Source organism: Mustela nivalis (genome assembly GCF_964662115.1).
Source record: "Mustela nivalis genome assembly, chromosome: 5".
Taxonomy (NCBI): domain Eukaryota; kingdom Metazoa; phylum Chordata; class Mammalia; order Carnivora; family Mustelidae; genus Mustela; species Mustela nivalis.
In genome coordinates, this window is record NC_139024.1 from 137,071,757 (window position 1) to 137,093,948 (window position 22,192).

The window sequence follows — 22,192 nt, forward strand, 5'->3', positions numbered from 1 at the left end:
AACTGCCAGATTTCATCAGAAAGTTTTACCAACGGGCTGAATCTTGATTGGTTCTGGAGTTGAGAAAAATCAGACTAGGAAATTTCCAGACAACACCCTGAGAAAAATTTGGTGTACCAGCAGGCCAACCCACCCCAATTTAAGCCCTGATAATCCAGTGCTAGAACATTTGGCCCGGTGCATTAGCATTTGTCTCTGGGCTGGCTCCCAAAAGCTGCTGCCCTGTTCTGCTTCCACTGGTCTCTTTGCTGTTCCCATGGTGATCTATCTGAGAGGAGATGCTGAGGACAACTTGTGCATCCGAGGGCTGCGGTGTTTCACAAAAGACCAAAGTAAAGAGCACACTCCTATCAAATATCCTGAAAGGCTGAACAAATCTTACAAGTGTCTTTCTTGGTCTAGAGCTCAATTAACTCTTTTCTTTCCATCTATTCCCCCTGAAAGGAGAGAAGGTGTGTAACTTCCTGAATAATTTTACCTACACTTGAACTATGGCTGCTATGAAGACACGGACTCTTGAGATCTTTTTATCGCCAGGGTTTATGTGACAAGCAGAAACACAGGACAGATGAGCTACAATTTACATGAGCAGGAAACCCTCAGCTGCACTAGATAATATCCCCCAAACAGATAATATCCCCCCAAATAACTTCTCCCTGAGACGAAGACTGCATTCCTGAGAAGATGTCTTTGCTATTCTCTTGATATTAAGCCGTGTCACTCTACTTGGTTTTTAAGAATGTTGTCTTGCACTATCAGCCGAATTCCAAAGAACTCCAACAGGTGTATGCACACTATGGAAACATGAGATTTCCAGTTATAAGAGAGAGTTTCATTGTTCAATATAAAAGAGAACTTAGAGTCTGAATCTCTGTGAAAGTGTAGCAGAACGAAGATGGTCCCTGGGGCAAAGGTTAATTTAGAGAGACCCAGAGATCAGTAGGTACAAAAGTCAAAGACAACTTGCTGGCCTTCTGGAGTACAGGCACTCAGTGCAGGGTGACAGGTTTGTGGGGGCCTGTTCAGGGGCGCAGTATCAACTCCTGGTTCTTGACCTTGGTTGCATGTTGAAATCACCTGGGGAATTTTAACACTGCTGACGCCTGAGTCCTACCTTCAGAATCTCTAATTCCATTGGCCTGGAGTGTGCTGGTCCGTGGGACTTATGAAAGCTCCAGGTGGTTCTTAATGTGTACAATCAAGACGGAGAACCATGAGCAGAAAGTGAGAAGTCCTGTCTTTGAAGACGCCACTAAAGATCAGGTAGACTTTGCTTCCCCCAGTAATAGAAGATACAAAATATAAAGTTGAGTGGAACTAAATCCCATGTGTACTGCAAGATACAGGTAAAAAAATGTGTTAAACTTAAGATGAAAACTTTCTTCTTCTCAGGGAAATGTATGGTTGCTTTAAGACTGATGATAGCTTTTCTTTCCAAACAGTAGAAAGTGCTTTGATAATGGAAAACTTCATCTGTGTATGGTTGCAAGTATTTGAGGTGATTAAGTAACACGGGTATTTGATAATGGAAAGTGCCAGTCTTCATTTCCTTTTAGTATCAAGGAAGGGCTACAGGCAACCTGGCAAGCCTTGGTAATATATGCCTAAAGGTCCCTCCTGTGTGCCCAAGTGCATGGACAAGCATATGTCCTCCTTCTTGATGAGACAAAAAACTTTACATCCCTGACATGGTCTGGAAATATACCAAAGCCTCAAAAGGCCCTGAACTGTGGGGGGAGGGAGGAGGAAGTTTAATTTGCTCAAGACACAAACTATCCCTTTTCTTTGAATGAGTCATTTCACTGGTCAGATTTAATTCCCTTCTCTGCATTGCACTCAGCCCTGGGTCAGGCCTCTGGGTCTGCCTCCAAAGGGAACAATCTGTCTTTCAGATCCCGCCAGCAGTGAGGCTCGAAAAGCTCCAAGGACCTAGGGGCGCGGTGCCTCATTCTCTCTGTGTGCCTAAGGACCAGGGCATGGAGATCCAAGAGTCACCGTGTTATGGGCACCTTCCCCAGAACCCCATTCCTTGATTTTGAGCACCCACTGATTTTTAGTTGAAAGGAGTTTTCAGGGGCACCTGGGTAGCTTAGTCGGTTAACCGTCTGCCTTTGGCTCAGGTTATGATCCCGGGGTCCCGGGATGGAGGCCCGCATGGGGCTCCCTGCTCAGCTGGGAGTCTGCCTCTCCCTTTCCCTCTGCCTGCCGCTCCGCCTGCCATGCTCTCTCTCTGTGCCAAATAAATAAAATCTTAAAAAAAAAATTACATCATTATAAAAAGGGGGAGGTTTCAAGGCTACAGAAGTGTATCTAAATCAAATTTTTATAAAATTCATTTTACTATAAATGCAATGAAAGATCATACTGTCAGGCAACAAGGAATGGCGATAAGAGACCTCAGCTCAAATCCTGCCTTCAACCACAACGGCTAAGGAGTCTCCCTCTCCTTAACCCCTCTCTCTGTGCCTTGGTTTCCTCACTGTAAAATGAGGATGTGCTGCAGAGCAGTTGTAAATGAAATGACCCATGCCTGCAGCACGTAGCATAGAAGAAGAGATAAAAAGGGTAACCCCTGTAGTCTCCATAGTCCTTGGGTAACCATAACCAGAATTAATTTTTATAAATGTTCAGTCAACTTCTAGTTACATTTTTCTGGTAATCTAAATTTTCTTTCTTTCCTCTTTTAAAGATTTATTTATTCATTTATTTAGAGTAAGTGAGAGTGCATGAGCAGGTGGAGGGGCAGAGGGGTAGAATCCTCAAGCAGACTCTCCATTGAGCACAGACCTGGACATGGGGCTCACTCCCAGGACCCTGAGATCCTGACCTGAGCCGAAACCAAGTCAGATGTTTTACTGACTGAGCTACCCAGGTGCCCTGGTAAGCTGAATTTTCATAATGGTTTTGTTTAAACAAAGAATCCTGGCCAGAACATGATGGCTTTTGACCTTCCTACATTTCTGGGCATGTCTGAATTCACATGAAAAGAGTTCTCCCAAAGGGTAAAGGTGAATAAGTCATAATGAATTGAGAACCTTTGTGTTTATAACACGTGCATTCCCGAAAGCTCTGGAGAACTGACCAGAGAGGCAAAGGGGAAGCTGGCTCATCACGCAGTATTTGGTTCCCTGGCCTTGCCTTTGATTCCCCACCTATCACGAACAGGCTGATTTCCCAGCTTCTAATTTCCTTACATATAAACAGAGGAACATGAACCTAATGCCATCCCAAGACACTACCAAAGGAAGATGCAGGCAATGGAATAAGCATCAGACCGACTCACTAGTCTTTCATTCAGATATTTGGACAAGAATGATTTGCTCTAATAGGGCCTCTCCAGAGCAGCTACAGTAACCTCCACTCTCTTTATTTCTCCCAATCCTCCGCCCACAATATGAATAGATTGTCATAAGTTTGTATGTATGGCAGGACCACTATCTGTCTCAGAGAGAGCTATTATAATTGGTTATAGTTCTAAAAGGTTATGGTTTATGGATTAAAACTCTGCTAGCTCAGGTAAGGTTTTATACTTTGTTGATAAAGATTATTCCACAAATAGAATGAATGACACCGAACCACTACTAAGATACTCAAATATACATAATTTAGTCCTTTAGAATTAAAGCACAGAATTAACTTTTATTTTATTTTTTTAAATTTAATTTTATGTTTTTGAGAGAGAGAGAGAGCAAGCGAGCAAGCAGGGGAAGGGAAAAGGAAGAGGGAGAGAGAATCTTAAGAAGGCTCCATGCCCAGTGTAGAGTCTGACATGCGGCTTGATCCCAGGATCAAGTCTGGGATCCTCTGTTCACCATGGTACTCCCGGTACCTTGTAGATACCATGAGCTTTCCAGTGACCCTGAGATCATGACTTAAGATGAAACCAAGAATCAGACACTTACCTGACTGAGCCATCTGGGGGCCCCAAAGCACATAATTCATTCAGCAATATTTTCTAAGCATTATCAGTGTACAAGGCACTGTGGTTAAGTGTGGGGATAGACACGGTCCCTGCCCTCAAGGAAACAAGGATCAAAACCCCTATTAAATGAAGAAACCACACATGCAACTCTCATGACTCATCCGCCTCTATGAAGGCATGTGTTCCAACATGAATTCTGTCATTCATCTGTCATCACAAAACAATTTCTTCAAATACTGATCATTCTTTTTTTTTTTTTTTAAGATTTTATTTATTTACTTGACAGAGAGAGAGAGATCACAAGCAGGCAGAGAGGCAGGCAGAGAGAGAGGGAAGCAGGCTCCCTGCCGAGCAGAGAGCCTGATGCAGGGCTCGATCCCAGGACCCTGAGATCATGACCTGAGCCAAAGGCAAAGGCTTAACCCTCTGAGACACCCAGGTGCCCCAATACCAACCATTCTTAGCCCTCTCTGCCCCTACTTTGGTAGTTCGTTCCCGCGGACGGTCAATAGCGCTTAGAATAAATATGGATTGCCTGAGATGAACATTACAGAAATCGATGGAAAATCTCCCCCAAGCTCTGTGAAGACATGCCTTGTTGATCAGGAACTGTTCTCTGTGTATGAGCGTGAATGAAAAGACAATGGTGGAACCAAATCTTTCTACCTGTATAGTGTGCTCTGCTTGCTGGGCCCGTTAAGGGCTCCTGGTTCTGCCTTCCCATCTTCTGAATTTAACGACAGCTTTATTTATTCAAATTAAGGCACCCCCAGTTTCCACTTGCAAATACCAACTGGCCCTACCTGCTCTTTTTATTTTCTTATAGCCTCTCCTTCATTTCATTGCCTGGTGGTCCGCAATGTGACGGGAGCATCTAAAATAAGAAAATAAGAATATGGGGACTGCATTTCCCTTTGGCCCTCCCAGTTCCATTTGGTGGATATGCTTTTATCCACATGTGATAAATATTTCACACAGAAACTGTCACTTGGAATCTAGTCTTCGCAGCTTCACTGAAACCACCGAAAAGCATTTCGGAGAGTCAGACCTATATTACAACAAGTACCATATGCCAAGAGCTTGCAGATTAGCAAAGCCTCTGGTGTCGCCACGGAGAAGAGCGGAGAACGGAGCTGCCTGAAAGAGGGACTGGCGGCAGCTCCCTTTCTGCACGTTTAGAGATCTGGAAGCAAACTGTGACATAGCTCCGTCATTTCAGCCCTTGAGATTTTAAAAGAAGTATGGAGAGAAGCAAGCTGATGCACGGACGTGGGTGCAACCATCTTTCATTCATCCGAACATTCACCACGGGCCAGGCGCTCTGCTGCTTGCTTCACAGACACACTTCTCACCTCCCAACACGGTGGGACCAGGAAAAGGAGGAGTTCCACAGGAAGTCACCTTCCTAAGTTCGGAAAGGTAGGCAGTGACCACCAGGATTCAAAACCACTCCTGATTCCCTGGACGCGTACCCTTCATGCCTCCTAGCAGGGTGGGGAAATTGGAACCGAGTTTAACAGCCTTGTCACCTACTGTTGGAATTCACCTCACCAGATTGGCTTTTGTTTTCAGCTTCCTCTGGCAGAGCCAATACATTAATTTCCAGAAGGAGCTCCTGGCTTCCTTTCTGGTACGAGCAGTAGCCACAACCTCAGGCAAAGCAGGATACTTACTTTGAGGGCTGACTGCAGAGTACTGAAGGTTAACTCTATTCACGGGAGCGGCTTTGCTGATGTTAGAGGGTGTTACACACGTCTCCTTTCGTATTCACGAAGCTGCCAGGAAGACTTCTTGTCAGAAAGGCCAAGTCTGCTGCTCTTGCCCTGAGGCCTTCTGCGTCTCCCTACCAAGCCATCATGACTCTATGAAGGATTTAATGAAAGGCTCATGATATCTACAAGGCACCGGGAGTACCACGGTGAACAAGGAAAACAGCCCTGCCTTTCTGGAAGGTCAGAGGCTAAGGGCAGACATGCCTTATGAACACACCACTGCAGTGCTTGGTGGTCCAGTGGACAAGATTTTGGCAGGCAAGGAAGGAGGAGGAAGGGCTTTCAAGGCCTCCACATGGGGAGCTGCTGAACACAGAAAGGTGTTCGCTGGGCATGTATGGTGTGTCTTGTGTTGTGCTGGTCCAATGGACACAGCAGGCCCAGCCCTCAAGGAGCCTGCCGTCTGGCAGAGGAGAGACTCGGCTGCTCCCCCAAGTCGTGACACAATGGCAGGGCCATGCAGGCAGGACATCCAGCAGGACTGTCTGTGGGACAGGCTCTGCCTGCACCCAGACAGACAGGGGCAAGCTGTCTTTCTAACGTCCCTAAACTGCCCAGTATAGAAAAGAGCGGTCCATGTCCTATGGGGAAAAATGGACTCTGTTCTAAAACACATTTCAGTGAGAAAACTACTAGGTATTATGAAAAACATGGGTGTCTGTAAATTTCCCAGAAGGGTCTGTAAATTTCTCATTTCATAAATGAAAAAAAAACACAACAAAGCACCAAGTGTGGCCATGCTCAGAACGTAGTTCAAGGCAAGAGGAACATCTGGTTTTGCTCTTTTTACTGGTCTCTTCCTCTCCATCCCATTCCTTCTTAGAGGCCTGTTGAGGCCCAGTGAGGAAAATCACTTTAGTTAAGTGAGGTGTTTACAGTCTGTCAGCTGTCTGAAAGGGCAGTTTCTGTGCATGGTTCCAGGACCCCTGACCTCACCATGATTCGGGTAACGGTCCCGCCTTCACTGGCATTAAAATCCTTTATGAAGTATAGCCAAAGGGTTTTCTCAAATCGACCCCGCTGCTGGGGCCGGCAACCAAGAACAAACATTACATAACTCAGCATTACATAACCCTGTTACTCCCCCACACCCAACAAAACACGCTGTCTGTGAGCACAGGGCAGCTCGCTTTTCTTTTTAAAGTCAATTCAGTAAACGGAGGAGGTCGGTGACATAATTCGCCCTTGGTCAACATCCAACACTCCCAGGTATGTTTCTGGGACCTCAACACTTCCAGGTATGTTTCTGGGACCTAACAAACGTTAGCAATTATTTTCTGAGTCAGAAGGTGTCCGGTGTGAGGGAGACCCCAGAGTGTCATGGAGTAGCCCCCACCTGAGCCCCAGGAGGAAGGTGCCAGGAGAGGACTTGCCTGCCCACTGGCAGTGACTGTGGGCAGACCCCAGGGCTGCCAGCTCCTGGGCCCCAGCACCTGGGTTTTTACTGGGCTCCAAAGGCAAGTCCATCTCTGTGGAGGCAGTTCTGGAACACGCTCACCTACCAGTGAGATGGAGTGACCTGTTGAAAGAAGCCCCAAATCCGATCTCAATAATGCCAATTCACACACAAATTCCTGTGCCCCTGGAGATCTGGGAAACAAGTGCCCCCAAGTCCTTACTTTTCATGGATGAGGCCTAAAAGGTCATGGCCTTAGGGTGGTGCTACTGCTGATTTCTGACAGACTCCATGGGAATTCCACGTGGCCTCTGGGTTGGTGCTATTTTCACTGCATTCTGGAGTTGAGATGGGTGGGAAGAAGAGATGAATTTAGGCCACAGAAGTGGAAATGTTTGAGGAAAAGGAAACTATTTAAAATTCTGACTTAATTGTACACAAGCATTAATTGAATAAAACTAAGATTATCATGGTGCCACATCTCAGAGAATTTTTAGAGCCTTCTTATTATTTATAATGGACCATTTCATGACATGACCCCTTAATTACCAGATTGGGGAAGAGAGAAAATTTCTGACACAACATTTGGCTTTGGTATTTCAAAAACAGAGCTGGTACAAAACTAACATTAGCTTCAGAGTGGTACTCCTTGGCCTTGAGTAGAAAAATGGTGTGATGCTGATATTTTAAGAGAAATTAAAGAACATGAACAAGGCCAGAGAGGCTACCGAATAAGTGTTAGGATTTCAGGGGAGGTGTATTTGGCTCTGACCCTCTTCCCTTCTCTTGGCCACGACTCCTATTATGTCTTTGCATAAAACGACCAGAGTTTTTGGAATCCTAGATGTATAATTAGGAGGTCTCTGTCCAACAGCACTAGTGAATCTACCCTTCATATATATACAGGTGAAACACATCAAGTTTGAAAAAATCCAACTGCAAATAGCAAGTGCTCAGGAACTGAAGGTATTTCTCTCACATGCCCTGGGCGTGCGGGATCACTGGCTCCCTGCCACCCCAGTGGATGTGGTAGAGAAACACAAATAAACGTAAATGGGGCGAGTCTGTTCCACTGCCCTGCCTAGAAGGTGTGACATTGTTCCATTGTCATCCTAGAAGAAGATCTTCTGCATAAGCATGGCTGAAATTAACTTTGATTACTTGAAAGGACAAGCCAAGCAGCAAGGCATCAAAAGGTTTCCAGGGAAGGGCACTTCAGTGATAGCTTGTCAGGAAAAGCACAGTTGGAGCTGCAACCTTCAGATCTATGGGGAAATTCTGAGCAAACACTTCTTAAATAAGGTGGCTGAACTTTAACATTTTTCAGACTGTGGTTTCTGTATTTTTTTTTTCTTCTTTTGAAGGCAGAGAGAGAAACAGAGTTTTTTGAGAGATGCTAAAGGAGATCAGCTCCTAGGGATAAACTATTCATGAGCCTACAGAAGGTAAGCGGTTACCTTCTAACATGAATTCTAAATGAGCAATTAGAAAAGGAAGCCTACCTCTTGCCTTCTTCTCCCAACTCCAGTGTCTTATTTATCCCTGTTAAGATCAGACCACCCACAGTTTGATCTCTCTTCTAAGAACTGGCTGAAAAGTGAGACTAGATGTGGGCCCACCATTCCCCTAATTGTGTGTCCTTGGGGAGTTATTCCAACACTCAAAGTCTCAAATTTCCTCATCTAACGCATGAGGAAACCATCATTTTCTCACAAGGCTGCTGTTAGAAACTGAGACAACTTGTTCAAACTGCTTTGTAGTGTCAGTGCGGGAAGAGGACACAATGAGCCAACACGGAGAGCAAGCACACAATCATCACCAAGACCACCACCACCACCACAGACCGGCATCACCTTCATCAATATTTATCAGTAAAACCATCTCTTTACACATGCGGTCGATGAGGCGAATAAACAAGGACCCCAAGATCACACAGTATGGTCCTACCAGAGCTGAGATTTCAACTTCCACTCTTCCTATGGATCAGTGTACTTTCTGCTCCAGAGCTCATGGTATCTACGTCCACTTTGGATGCTTCAGCAACAAAAATGGTTCTTTGAGGAATTCAAGAGTGAAAAGCTCAGTAGGCTACATGGGAGAAGGATAATAAGAGTTCCCAAATGAAAACCCAAGCAAAACTTTCTATAAATAGCATTACTGTTGCCTTCCTCATGAGCTCTTCTGAACACGCAAGTATGAAAAAGTACTATTACTGTATCTTAAAAATGCAGAAAGAAAATGGAATCTTGTTTTGTACACGTCAATCTTGGAGGGGTCAAGCAAATTTAAGGCACAATTGCTGACAGGCATTTCATCTATAGAAATGCCATCAGTATTGCCCCAGACTCGAGGATTTACTGGAATTTCTAGAAAATGCAGGAAGGGAGGAAATTAGCTCAAATTCTTCATGAAGGTTTTTTTTTTTTTTTTTTTAATAGCTGCAGAAAAACTATATATTGAACAGATGAAAAAAAATGAATGTCATACATTGGTCAAGCTATAAAAGTAATCAACCCTTCTCATTTGACAGGAGTTTGGGGAATCTTTCATTCATACTGAAAGAATTCAGATATCCAAAAAGATGTAGGGTTCACTCAGGGGGCAATTCTGGTCACTGTATATAAATTCATGTTGATTTCCTGAGGATTTTTATTGAAGTCCGAGACAGAGTGCTTAAATCTCTTTTGCTTCTGACTGTTTATTAGTTTTTAAATATGAAGATTGATCTTTTGATCTAATCCTGGTTGATCTATATAGGCAGGGGGAAAGTATTGCTGGGGTACCCTTTTAGAGTCCATATATTTCTGTTCTATTAAATGAACAAATAGGTGTGATCTAGAATGAAGATGAAAGGTTTGTCTCCTGAGAGTCAAAATGAGAAAGACCATCTACAAGGTCCCGATGGACTTCAAGATTCCAATCCCAACTCTGCTTCCAAAGAGCTTATAAAGTCAACTCATAATTAGATTGCATAGACTAGGTGCTTGATAAATATCTAAGGAAAGAAACTGTGCGCCTGGAATTACAGAATATATAGTGTCATTCGATTTATCTAACAGATCATGTTTCATGCAGCTGAGAAGCCAGCCAGGGAGCAGGGAGAAGTCAAATCAAGAAGAAACTAGTGTTAACATGAAGGTGGGGCTCGAGGAAACCACCTTAATCTTTTTCTTGCCTATCAAGTTAGCGTATTATTGCTCTTGAATTGCTACTTAATTTTCTTTGAAAGAAAATACTGTGCTCAGAGATGTGCTGTAGTACTAGTAACACATCTTCTATCAGAAAGGAAGGCTAATAGCAGAGGTTCTAGAAACATTAATAAAATAATTCAATTTTCTGACTTTACTTGTAGCAGAAAGGTTTGACCAAGAGAAAGTCCTGAAATTTATGATGGTATAAATACATAGCTGGCTTACAACTTTACTTATCTATAGCCCAAACTCTGTTGAGTTAAGATCTTAGTACAAATTGGTCAAGGAAAGCTGAGCGTAGAGTAGTTTATTTAAAAAAAAAAAAAAAATGTATTAGGTAGGTTTCTGCAAAAAAAAAGAAGGGGGCAGATATTTATGTGAAATGTTAAATCATGGGATTTTAGAACTGGAAGAAGCCTTAGAAATCATCATATAATCCTTTGATTTTACAGATAGGAAACTGAAGGTTCACAGATACAAATCCACTTGTTCAAGTTTCAAATGATTTAAGTTCCCCACGTTTAAATACCAATGTCTAAAGCATTTTATTTTTCCCGATTAAGGAAAAAATTGATGACCAGCTATAATTCTTTTTTTTGTGTGTGGGAGAGGGGCAGATATTTTTTATTGTGGAGAAAAGTCCCTTAAAATTAACCATTTTAACCATTTTTAAGTATACAGTTCAATACTGCTAAATACATTCACACTGTTGTGAAAAAAGTCTTCAGAATTCTTTCAACCTGCAAAGCTGCAACTCTATACCCAGTTAACAGAAACTCCAGGACCCGGCTTCCTCCAGCGCCTGGCAACCACCACCTACAATCTGTCCTTCCGTGACCCACTTCCTTCATCCGCTTCCTTCGTTTGTGTAATGCCCTGGAGGTTCATCCATGCTGCAGCATGTGTCGGAAACTGCTTCTTTTTTTAAAGCTGACTAATATTCCATTGTAGGTATACACAGCATTTTGTTTATCTGTTGACCCACTGGTGGGACTCTGTGTTGCATCCACCCCTTGGCTATTATGAATAGTGTATATAATTCTTTTCATGTATTTTGCTTTCTCACTTTCTCTTTTTTAAAGATTTTATTTATTTATTTGAGAGAGAGAGCATGAGCACAAGGAAGGGGGAGGGGCAGAGGAAGAGGGAGAAGCAGACTCCCTGCTGAGCAGGGAGCTCGGTCTAGGACTTGATTCCAAAACCCTGGGATCATGGCCTGAAGCAAAGGCAGATGCTTAACCAACTGAGCCACCCAGGGGGCCCTCTTTTCATATATTTTCAATGTCCCTAATGTAGGAGTTGAATTTTCTTTATTCCATCAAAACAACTGTCATGTAAATCTTAGAGATTCCCCTAAACTATCAAAATGGTACTTACGCCAAAGGTATACACAAAGAGAGATAGACAGTGTGCTATTACTTTTCTTCCAAACGATCTAAAACCATCTTCCCTTTTCACAGGCTTCTTTAAAGGATGAGAACCGTGGGTAAGATATGACTTTTAAAGTTCTTTTTAAAAATATTAAGATCACATTTAATATACTTTTTTAAAGATTTTATTTATTTGAGAGAGAGAGAGCGCGAGCGAGCGCATGAGAAGGGGGAGGGTCAGAGCGAGAAGCAGACTCCCTGCTGAGCAGGGAGCCCGATGCTGGACTCAATCCCAGGACTCCAGGATCATGACCTGAGCTGCCGGCAGTTGCTTAACCAATTGAGCCACCCAGGTGCCCTTTAATTCAAGTTTTACCCACTATTTAGGGCACTGGAATGGATGTTGCAGTGACTGACAGTGAGAGAAGACAGACATTGTTCACGAGCTTCTCATTTCACAACCAGCACTCTAAAAAAGTTACTGGTGGTCATTTCTCTTGATTGGCCATTGAAAGACTAAACCATAAAATGGCAAACAAAAGTTAAAAAAAAAAAAGAGTTTCAGAGACTCTCATCTATCACCATCCAAAATGCCAATGAACTGGACAATTACTTTGCTTTTAGTGACCTACAGATAAAGTAATTAAGTGTAAGCCAAGAAACACTGGAAATGTTCACACATACACACAGTCAGGTTAACTAAAAGGAAGACTTCCTGGAATATCAACCCCTTTCCTAGTATTTTTTTTTTTTTTTAAGATTTTATTTATTTATAAGAGAGCAAGAGAGTGAGAGAGAGCATACAAGCAGGGGGAGAGGCAGGCAGAGGGAGAAGCAGGCTCCCCACTGAGCAAGGAACTCCACGTGGCACTCGATCTCGGAACTCTGGGATCATGAGCTGAGCCAAAGGCAGACGCCCAACCAACTGAGTCACCTCGGCATCCCTTCTACGATTTTTAACAGCTGCATGGAGTCTGCTCTGAATGGCTTGATACTTATATTTGAGGTGCAGCAGTCATCTTCCCTAATTCCTCTTGTACACCCTGATGGGCAGTTTAAAAACTCGCCCCTTTTTGATGTTCCTGATGTTCTCATCAAGGCCGCGATTTTAGCTGAAAGCAGTAGCCAACAATTTCAAGAGAAGTTTTTATTTTTAAAGATTTTATTTATTTATTTGACAGAGAGAGAAAAAGAGAGAGAGAGAGCCCAAGCAGGCAGAACGGCAGGCAGAGGGAGAGGGAGAACCAGGCTCTGTACTGAGCACGGAGTCCAATGTGGGGCTCGATCCTAGGATCCTGGGATCATTACCTGAGCTGAAGGCAGCCACTTAACTGACTGAGCCACCCGGGCGCCCCTAGATTAGTTTTTATTTTTGTTCTGACACCTTACCAAGTTAGAGAACTATATCCAGATATATATATATATTTTTTTTTCCTGCCAGGTGCTAGGAAGGATTATATAGTCCAAGTTCAGCTGGCTCTTTGCCTGGCAGAGTCAAGTTGCTCTCAAGAACAAAACTATCCCAACCGTCTTTGTATAAAAGCAAATGGGAAGCTGTTTCCTTTGCCTGGCTATGCCATCACCACCTAAAAATGGAATTGAATATAAATACATCTTTGGTTGGGTTATCTTCAGCTGTGCCAAATCAGATTTCCATTTCTTTGGCAATAGAAATTGGAAAGAATTACTCCAGTTCTGTATATCTTGTGTGAAAACTCACATCAGCCATGTCATTATAGAGACTAGAAATGAAGGGTATTGGAAACCTTGATCATTCTAGAAAACTAATTAAAGGAAAACTTACTGCAGCTTCTGAGAGTAAAGTTCCTTCAGGTATCCTTGAGGTGCCCTTTAAGGAAAATGAGGCCAGCAATCCCACGCCATGCAGAGACTTACACATATCTACAGTGTTTTGATGCTGCCCTTTATCTGCAATGAATGAGAAGCCCGCTTGGATCTGTCCTGTGACAAAAAAGCTGCCCATGAAGAGTCTAATTTTAGATGGGCTTTTTACGGAAATTCTCAATGACTGTTCTGATGTGTGTGAGGTCACATTCTAAGAAGATGGTTCTTGGTGTCCAATGAGACAGAAGAAAGAAGCTATGAAAGTACCCAGCAATCACGTACAAAAACAAACATTTCAATGTTTGTTTGTCTTCATGAGCCTTCTTCAGTGACTGTAGCCAACGACACAAGAAAGAAGTGGATGTTACTGACCTAACACCAGACCACTCTTCCCAGGTTGAAGAAGACCCTATCTTTTGGATGGATGCCCAGCGTGCCTGCGATCGACCCCACTGTTTTTCACCTTCGCTAACAGACCGTTCAGTACCATCCCACCACAGGCCAACATAAAGCTCACCATCCGCTCTGCCAGGTTTGGATTTTCCCCCTCTTATCCCACTTGACGCCTAAATACTGTCCTCTTATGGTTTTGGGTAGTCTCACCTTACCCCAACAGCAAGAATATGTCTGTCACTGCAACCAGCCCCAAAAGCGGTCTCCACGTGAGTTCATCCAGCAGCAGGGTGACACAGGGGTCATCACTAGCAGCAGAAGCATCAGTCCCGATGTCAACCCTCATCGGATGAAAGGAGGACTCACCTGACCCTAGGACTCATTCATTGAAGCTGCTCTCTTTCTTGGGTCTCTCTCTGTGGAAGGTTTTTTTTTTTAAACAACTACTTTGATATTTACTGAAACACCAAATGGATTCTTTTCTTTTCAGGAGATGAATACAGATGACCACACCAAGAACCAAATGACATGCAAGGAATTTTCTTATTCGTGCTGTACTCTGAACACCAAATACATTCAGCCATAACTGTATCTTCTTGAGAGATGGATTTCAATCTCCTATGTTACTGAATGGATTCTACAAATCAGTTTGAAACTTTTTTGTTATAATAAACAGCAATAAAGTTACATAAATATTCAGGTAAAACTTTTTTTCCAATTAAAGAAAGAGGTAATCATTGATTCTAAAATGACAGCAACTTTTGTTTAATGTGATTTGGGGAAAATATATGCGAAGTTGTTTGCTAAAAACAAAACAAAACAAAACAAAACAAAACGGAAAACCCCTATCTCCCTCCACACCCCAGCCAAAAAAACAAACAAAAAAAAACGAAACAGAACAAAACAACAAGATAAAACACACCCAAAACACCCTGCAGTGCAGTGGCTTTAAGAACGACCTGTGTGGTATAAAACTGTTATCACTGAAAAGCTCCAAAACCTTGCTGTTACCCAGCATGTACAATCCCATACTATAGCATCAGGTGTCGTCACCCAAATACTGAAGTTGCACATGAACCTCCTTTTGTGGGATGCCTTCCTTACTTTAACATGTACAACCCGTCCTTGGGGGAGGGGGGAATAAACAGTATTTGGGTAGAAATTTAGTGCTAAATCTGCTAGCCTACTTAAGCAGGTGGTTGGGAACCTTTCTTTCTTTTTTTTTAATTAATTTTTAAAAAAGATTTTATTTATTTTACAGACAGAGATCACAAGTAGGAAGAGAGGCAGAGAGAAAGAAAGAGAGAAGGAAACAGGCTCACCACTGAGCAGAAAGCCCGATGTGGGGCTTGATCCCAGAACCCTGCGATCATGACTGGAGCCAAAGGCAGAGGCTTTAACCCACTGAGCCACCCAGGCGCCCCGGTTGGGAAACTTTCAACAGGGAATAGTTGTTCCTCTCCTAGAGATATTGGTTTTACTCAGTTAACTGTGTAAGGAAAGGGTCTATAACACACGCACATGCACTTGTGTGTACACACACACACACACACACACATACCCCTTCTGTTATCTGGAGTGCTTCTTCCTGAGAACCCAGGATGGCAGCACGGCCTTCACTGGACACACTCTGATGAACACAGAGAGCATCACACAGCTGGAAATAAATCCCAAACTCTGCAGAGATACGTGTTTTCACCAGGTTTCTAGATAAAGGTGCTACACATTTCGGCTGTAGCTGAGAATTCCTAAAGTCACAATCTTAATTGGCATACTCAGGGAAATTCTGTCAAAGTACAGAAAGACGGGTCTGGCAAGGCACGCCCACTGTAGCCGGAGCTTCCCACTCTCCACTGCTTCTTCTATATCTTTTCTCACAGACATGTGGCTGGTTAGCTAGGCAGCTAACAAAGGTGACCACTCTACATCAAAACGCTTGGAAAATACTTCTGCTTTGAAGAATACAAAATCTCTGTGACCTACACAGGGAGAGAAGGCCCATGGGTGATGGCAATGGTCTTTAGAGGTCACCTTGAGTTGCATAAGTACAGAACATAGAAGTAGTGACACCAAATAAGGTAGGCTCTGGTTGTTTAAAATCTACAGTGGCATCACAAACTCTAATGAGGGGTGATCACTGAGAGCTATTCTAATTCATGCCTTATAAATAGAAATAAAAAGGAATACCTTTAGAACAGCAAAATGGAAGAAAGAACCAAGATGAAAGCATGCTTGACCTTCTTGCTTTTCTTTCTGATATGAAAGACCCAAGGGGCCTTGTTTACTGTCCGAGGTAGAAAGTACTTAGGTACTTCTTTGCTGCCCAGATTGTGTGAGAGCTGTTAGCCCAACCCTATACACAACCCAACCTCCGTGCACCCTTTCTGGCACCATCTGGCACATACACAAAAGGCCTCTCCAACTTTTTTTTTTAAAAAGATTTTATTTATTTATTTGAGAGACAGAGACAGCACAAGCTGGTGGAGAGGCAGAGAAAGAGGGAGAAGCAGATTCCCCACTGAGCAGGGAGCCCAGTGCAGGGCTCGATCCCAGGACCCTGGGATCATGACTGAGCCGAAAGCAGAAACTTAACCCACTGAGCCACCCAGGCGCCCAGGGTCAAACTATCTTTACAGAACCATTTTATTCGGACATAATAGGAATTTAAAAAAGGGGGTTTGATGCCTCTGCTGGTTATAGGATATGAGAGGATGTTTGTCCCTGGGAAGAAGTTAGAGACTGACAGACTGGATTATAATTTCAGGGAAGAGTTGGTCTAAGAATGTCAAAGAAAGAACAAGTGTATGCCAGGCTTCTACTGAGTGAGTCATAATGATAGAGAGTGAGCAAAAGGAGTCTGACTTGCTCATAATGGAGTAAAAATGATCTGCCATGCTACTTCTTGAAATCAGAGTAATCCTTAGGAGGGTGTGAACTAAGCAGAACCCTGGCAACCCTTGGTTCCCACAAGGAAGCTGAAATCTCTCAGCGCAGCAGTGAGGACACAAAGGAAGAAGGGCCTCTGAGGAGAGGCTGCGCTTGGGTTGATGTGGTCCTGACCTATCTTGGGTACAAAACTGGGGAATGACTTAAGAATATCTTTATCCTTCCATTTCTATGGACTCAGGAGTGCATGTCCTTGAACTTCTGAGTTTGCTCTAAGCTCTGGTCTGGCCATGTGGCCATGGACAAGGATCCAGCTTACACCTTGGTTTCTCTACCTCGAAAAACCAGAAGAAAATCTTTGCTCAGTGACTTCTTTAAAAAACTCACATTCTTAACCGTGTGCAGTTGTATTATTAGCAGCACAGCTAATGGAAGGGACTGAGGACATGTCCATAGAGAGCCAGATCCACTTTCAAGACAGCCTAGACAGCGGGGAAGAGGTAAACAGAGTCGGAAGAGGACAAGTCGGGTGGAGGGTTACACTTTGAGCACTGCCTTTACAGACGTGCATATCCAACAGCTGCAAAGATGTCTAGGGGCTTTGTCATCCACAGAATAGTGATGCTGAGATTGACGTGCACCTGAGTGGATGGTCTTTGCATCCAAGTATCCAAGAGAAAGAGGGATCTGATAGGAAGGGTATTACAGCTCATGCCGGTTGTGTCTCATTAGATTAGAGGCTAAGGGCCTCCTCAGGTTTCCACTTTCTCCTCATGATTCATTCTCTTTGAGGAGAGGTTCTGGGTATAAGGACCTATTTAACAAGAGTCTTTCATTAAAGTTAAACTGTCCTGGCTCCCCTTCCCCCAGGGGATTTATTTAAAAACAAGTCCCGGAAACCAGCTCCAGGTAACAAAGCCCAGATACAAGGGTGGGTCCTGCCAGATGGAGACATCAGATCAGTGGGGAGGGTTGCTTACTGTCTCCCTAGCTACCAAGGAGTAGGGCTCCACCCCACCTTTGGGAGCCTTTTTGGCCCCAATCCTAATCAAGGTGTAATAGGCTGGTTCAAATGTCTACTAGGGTAAATTTTAATTCAGTTTGTCACCTAGCATCACTGTGGAGTTTCCTGTGTGTGTTACAATCTCATTGGTCACCTGTGTGTGGCCAGGCCCGACCGCATGGCCTTTGCCCTTAAAAGCTAGTCTGTGAAGCAGAGAAGGTCGCCCTCTCTTGTAATAGGTGCGTCCCCGAACGTTTGGTCTGATTCTTGATGCTTGGTGCAAAATAAAGCTTTGCTTGACCTTCGCTTTATATCAGTCTAGCTCCTTTAATCACGGACCCATTATTGGGGCATAACAATGGGCAGCCAGCAAGATACCATGAGTTGGTGGCTCAGACCCCCTGCCTGAGATGTATGATCTCAGGGGCCAAATACATCTTCACACACTCCTTTGGCCCACAGAGGATTATGGAGAGTCCACCATAGTGGGGGCATCTCTAGATACTCCTGATGACAGTAACAGCAAATATTTACTATGTGCTAGCATCCTTCTAGGGCTTCACATGTGTTAACTTACTTGCTGCTCATCATAACCCATGAGGTTGGGCCTAGTCTCATCTGCATTTTATATCAGGCACCGAGAGGTTAAATATCTGCCTCCAGTTCCAAGTCAGAAGCCCAAGTCAGGATGTGAACACAGGCAGGCTAACCCCAGAGTCCATGCACTGGCCAGTCAGGTACTGGTGACCATGACAGGGGAGATCCCTATCCTCACGGAGGAAGAGAAAACAGACAAGGCAATAAGTGATGTTATTTTCAGGACTGATAAATGCTGTAAAGAAAATCAAAGCAGGCTGTGGGACAGAGTGACAAAAGGAAGGCAATTTTTAGACAGCGTGGTCAGGACAGCCCTCTGCGAGAAGGTGAAATCAGAATAAAAGTCTGAGGGAAACAGGGAATCAAGCAACAGAAGGCCTGGGGAGAGAGTACTCCAAGCAGAGGGGACCAAGCCTCCACGACGGAAACAAGCTGGGGGTGTTTCAGAGACATCAGGAAGGCATCCCAACGTGTGAGGGAGACGAGCAATGGAGAGTCTTTGAGAGCTTCTTAAGGATTTCAGATTTTATTGCCATCATGCTATGAAGGCTCTGGAGGATTCTGAGCAGGGGTATAATCTGCTCTAATTTCCCTTTTAAAAAAAGAACACTGGTAGTATGTGGAGAATAGATCATGCAGGCATGGGAAATCAGGGAGGCACGCCAGAAGGCTATGAGGAGGGTGCCTGGGTGGCTAGTTGTTAAGCATCTGCCTTCAGTTCAGGTCATGATCCCAGGGTCCTGAGATTGAGCCCCTCATCAGTCTCCCTGCTCAGCGGAAACCTGCTTCTCCCTCTCCCAATCCCCCTGCTTATTTTCCCTCTCCTGATGTTTCTCTGTCTCTATCAAATAAATAAATAAATAAAATCTTTAAATAATAATATAATAATAATAATAATTTAAAAAGTAAGTACCACAAATTAAAAAAAAAATGAAGGCGGTGGCTATGAGAGCTTCCCTGGTGAAGCTTGACCCGTTCTTGACCTGTAATTGACCTGTACTTGGCCAACAAATTCTCTAATGCAATAGGAATGCTTTCACTTGTCAAAACCTTTCTGAGCAGAGTTTTCAGGGCCCAAATAATCATCTGCTGCTCTCCTGGCAAAGCGCCCTGGGCCTGAAAGTAGGCAACCTGTCCCCAACTGGCAAGGAAGGTGCCTTTGCCAGGCTGTCCTGAGGAGGGCACCCTGGCTCCCACAGGTCCAGAGGTTGCAGCATTTTGAGCTGGTTTTAAATGTGGGTTCACTGGGGATGTCTGACAGTTGAGAATCTCTGTGTTCTTGAGAGGGCAGTTTTAGCATTTCAAACCAGGAGGGGACAAGATAATTACATAACAGAAGAAATGGCGGCACAAAGTACTTACAGGCTCCTTTTCTAAGCAGTTTCTACTCTGCAACTCTATGCTAAAGGATAACGCCAGTCTGTTTGGGAGCTGCTTGCCAGTGTCTACATCAGAAAGTGCCAAAGAACTGAATCTGAGTTTATGTGAAATGAGGACTCAGGCTGCTTGTTTTTTCCAAGTTCCAGTGCTAAAGCATCCCATAAAATTCAACCAGTGATGCCTGCAAAATGCCATCATCCTGCAGTTTTCAAAATGAAAACTCATTTACCTGCCAGTATCAAAGTATATGCAAATACGCTGATCAGTTTATTTTTCTGACTATCCTATTATCCTTCCATGGCCTTCACTGAAGATCATTTCCTAGGTTTGTCTGAATGTGGCAGTTACTCTGTGGCTAGAAAACTGGAGAACTCAAGGACGGTTATCCGAATCTGAAAAGTCATTTTAGAAGGGATTGCTTGTTTCATTACCTTGCAAGACTTTTGAATTTGACATAAAGAGAAAACTACGGTAGTTAATATTGCTTCTTTTTTGGAATTACCTAGAGTTAAGCATGAGGAAGGGTTAGGGATATATATGTATGTATATCTACACATATATATGTCATATAGTATGACATGATTTGCTGTCAGCCGAGCTGGTATCTCCTGATGATCCTAAACAAGCCCTTTCCAAAACTCGAGGCAGAACTGAGGGAAATGGTAAGGGATTTCCCTTCCATACTTTATAAAGAACTTTACGGCAAGTAAGAGAGATAAGAAACAGAAATAGAGCTTATGGTATGACTGTTGCTAAATCAAAGAAAAATAGTGAAAAGGATGATTTTTTTTAGAGGACGAGAAAACCAACTAAAAGCAGACTACTCGGCCTCTGACTCTCTAATTAATTTTGCAGAAAGAGGGACATATCACACTACCCAGGAGACCATGCTGCTGCAGATGTTCTGGTCCACTTCCGGAGGAAGAGCAAAGCAAGCAGAAATCAAGGTGATCCCTGGCACTTCTACAAGACGAGACAAAAACACCTTCCAGGGTCTGTTACGGGGTCAGTAGCTAAACAGCTGTGCTCTATCCCATTTGCACCTGCAGATACATCTTCCAAGTAGCAACAAAATTCAGGTTCCTCACCAACAATGGTGTCTCCAAGGAAAGGGCAACAACACCTTGAATTACGATTTTAAAAATACTAGGAAAAGTAGAACATATTTATGTTCTCTGACATGTCAATGGATAAATGTGTAAATATATCACACAAAGGGGGATTTTTTAAAAAGTGTCATATTTAAAGGTCAGCCTTTAGTGAACAATGAGAATGCAGCCCCCAGGAAGGATGCATTCCTGAGATTCTGGAAAGCTGATATTTTCCTTTATGTTCTCCTTGAGTTCAGTAATATGGTAGGTCATCTTTCTGTGTCTATCTGAGTAAGAGGAACAGTTTCATGACCCCATGGTATAAATCATAAATACCAAAAGCAGTGATGGCCAATTAAGGGGGATATGTCAAAGTTTACAGCTCTTAATGAAAGACAGTACATCATCGAACCATCTTACCTGTCGACGAATTATTCCAAGGTCTCTTTTGGCTTTATTCACTAGGGCTTGAATTTCTACAGGATCCTTTACATTCTTATTTTCTCTGAAGGCATCTCTTATCCTCCTGACAGCATAAGTTCTAAATGAATTCAAGAGAAAAAAAGAAAAAGTGTCAGCAGTTTGAAGCTATGCTTTTAAATGAAATAAAAAACCCTTCCTTACGAATTAACTGTCTGTATTCCCCTGTGGATAATTCACTTAGATCTTGGCTCTTGGGACAGGCCCATTTATTACTATTCTGGGATGACTAAGCAAACAGATTAGGGGAATAAATCCAGCACAAACAATTCACATATACAAGGCAAACTGTTACTGAATTGTTCCTCAGACTCTTGGTTCTTCAGTTATTCACGCCTGAGTTCTCTCCATTAATGTGGCTAATTGAACCTTTAATGTACAGGAACAAAGCAAGAATTAAAAAAGGTGAAACGATGTGCCACATACTCATGCACCAAGATGGTGATCTATGCCTGACTCGGGTCAGCTCCCCAATCTTCTCCCATCTTTTAGCTGTTTATTCCTCTTTTAGAATATAACACATAAGGGTCCTACTACAGTCGAGAGTAAAGTTCATAGCAAAATGCTTTCCTCCATCTTTTTTTTTTAGATTTATTTATGAGAGAGAGAAAGAAAGTGAGAGAGCGAGAGCACAGGTAGGGGGAGGGTCAACAGGAGAGACTCTTCAAGCAGACTCACAGAGTGGGGAGCCGGACATGGGACTCAATCCCACAACCCATGAGATCATGCCCCGTGCTGAAACCAAAAGTCAGATTCTTAACCAACTGAGCCACCCAGGCACCCCTGCTTTTCTCCATCTCTATAGTGCATACATATGCACATACAAGCACATACAATACCCCTCCCCACCAAATAAATTGCATGCA

General features: G+C 43.3%; 1 protein-coding gene across 1 annotated transcript in view; it reads right to left on the bottom strand.

Annotated features, from left to right (window-relative positions):
- LYRM4 (LYR motif containing 4) overlaps positions 1-22,192 on the bottom strand; it is a 166,252-nt gene that overhangs the window by 99,791 nt on the left and 44,269 nt on the right. Inside the window, exon 2 of the mRNA XM_082731037.1 lies at positions 21,267-21,387. Coding sequence (XP_082587163.1) covers positions 21,267-21,387 — 121 coding nt within the window. The remainder of the gene's footprint in view (positions 1-21,266; positions 21,388-22,192) is intronic.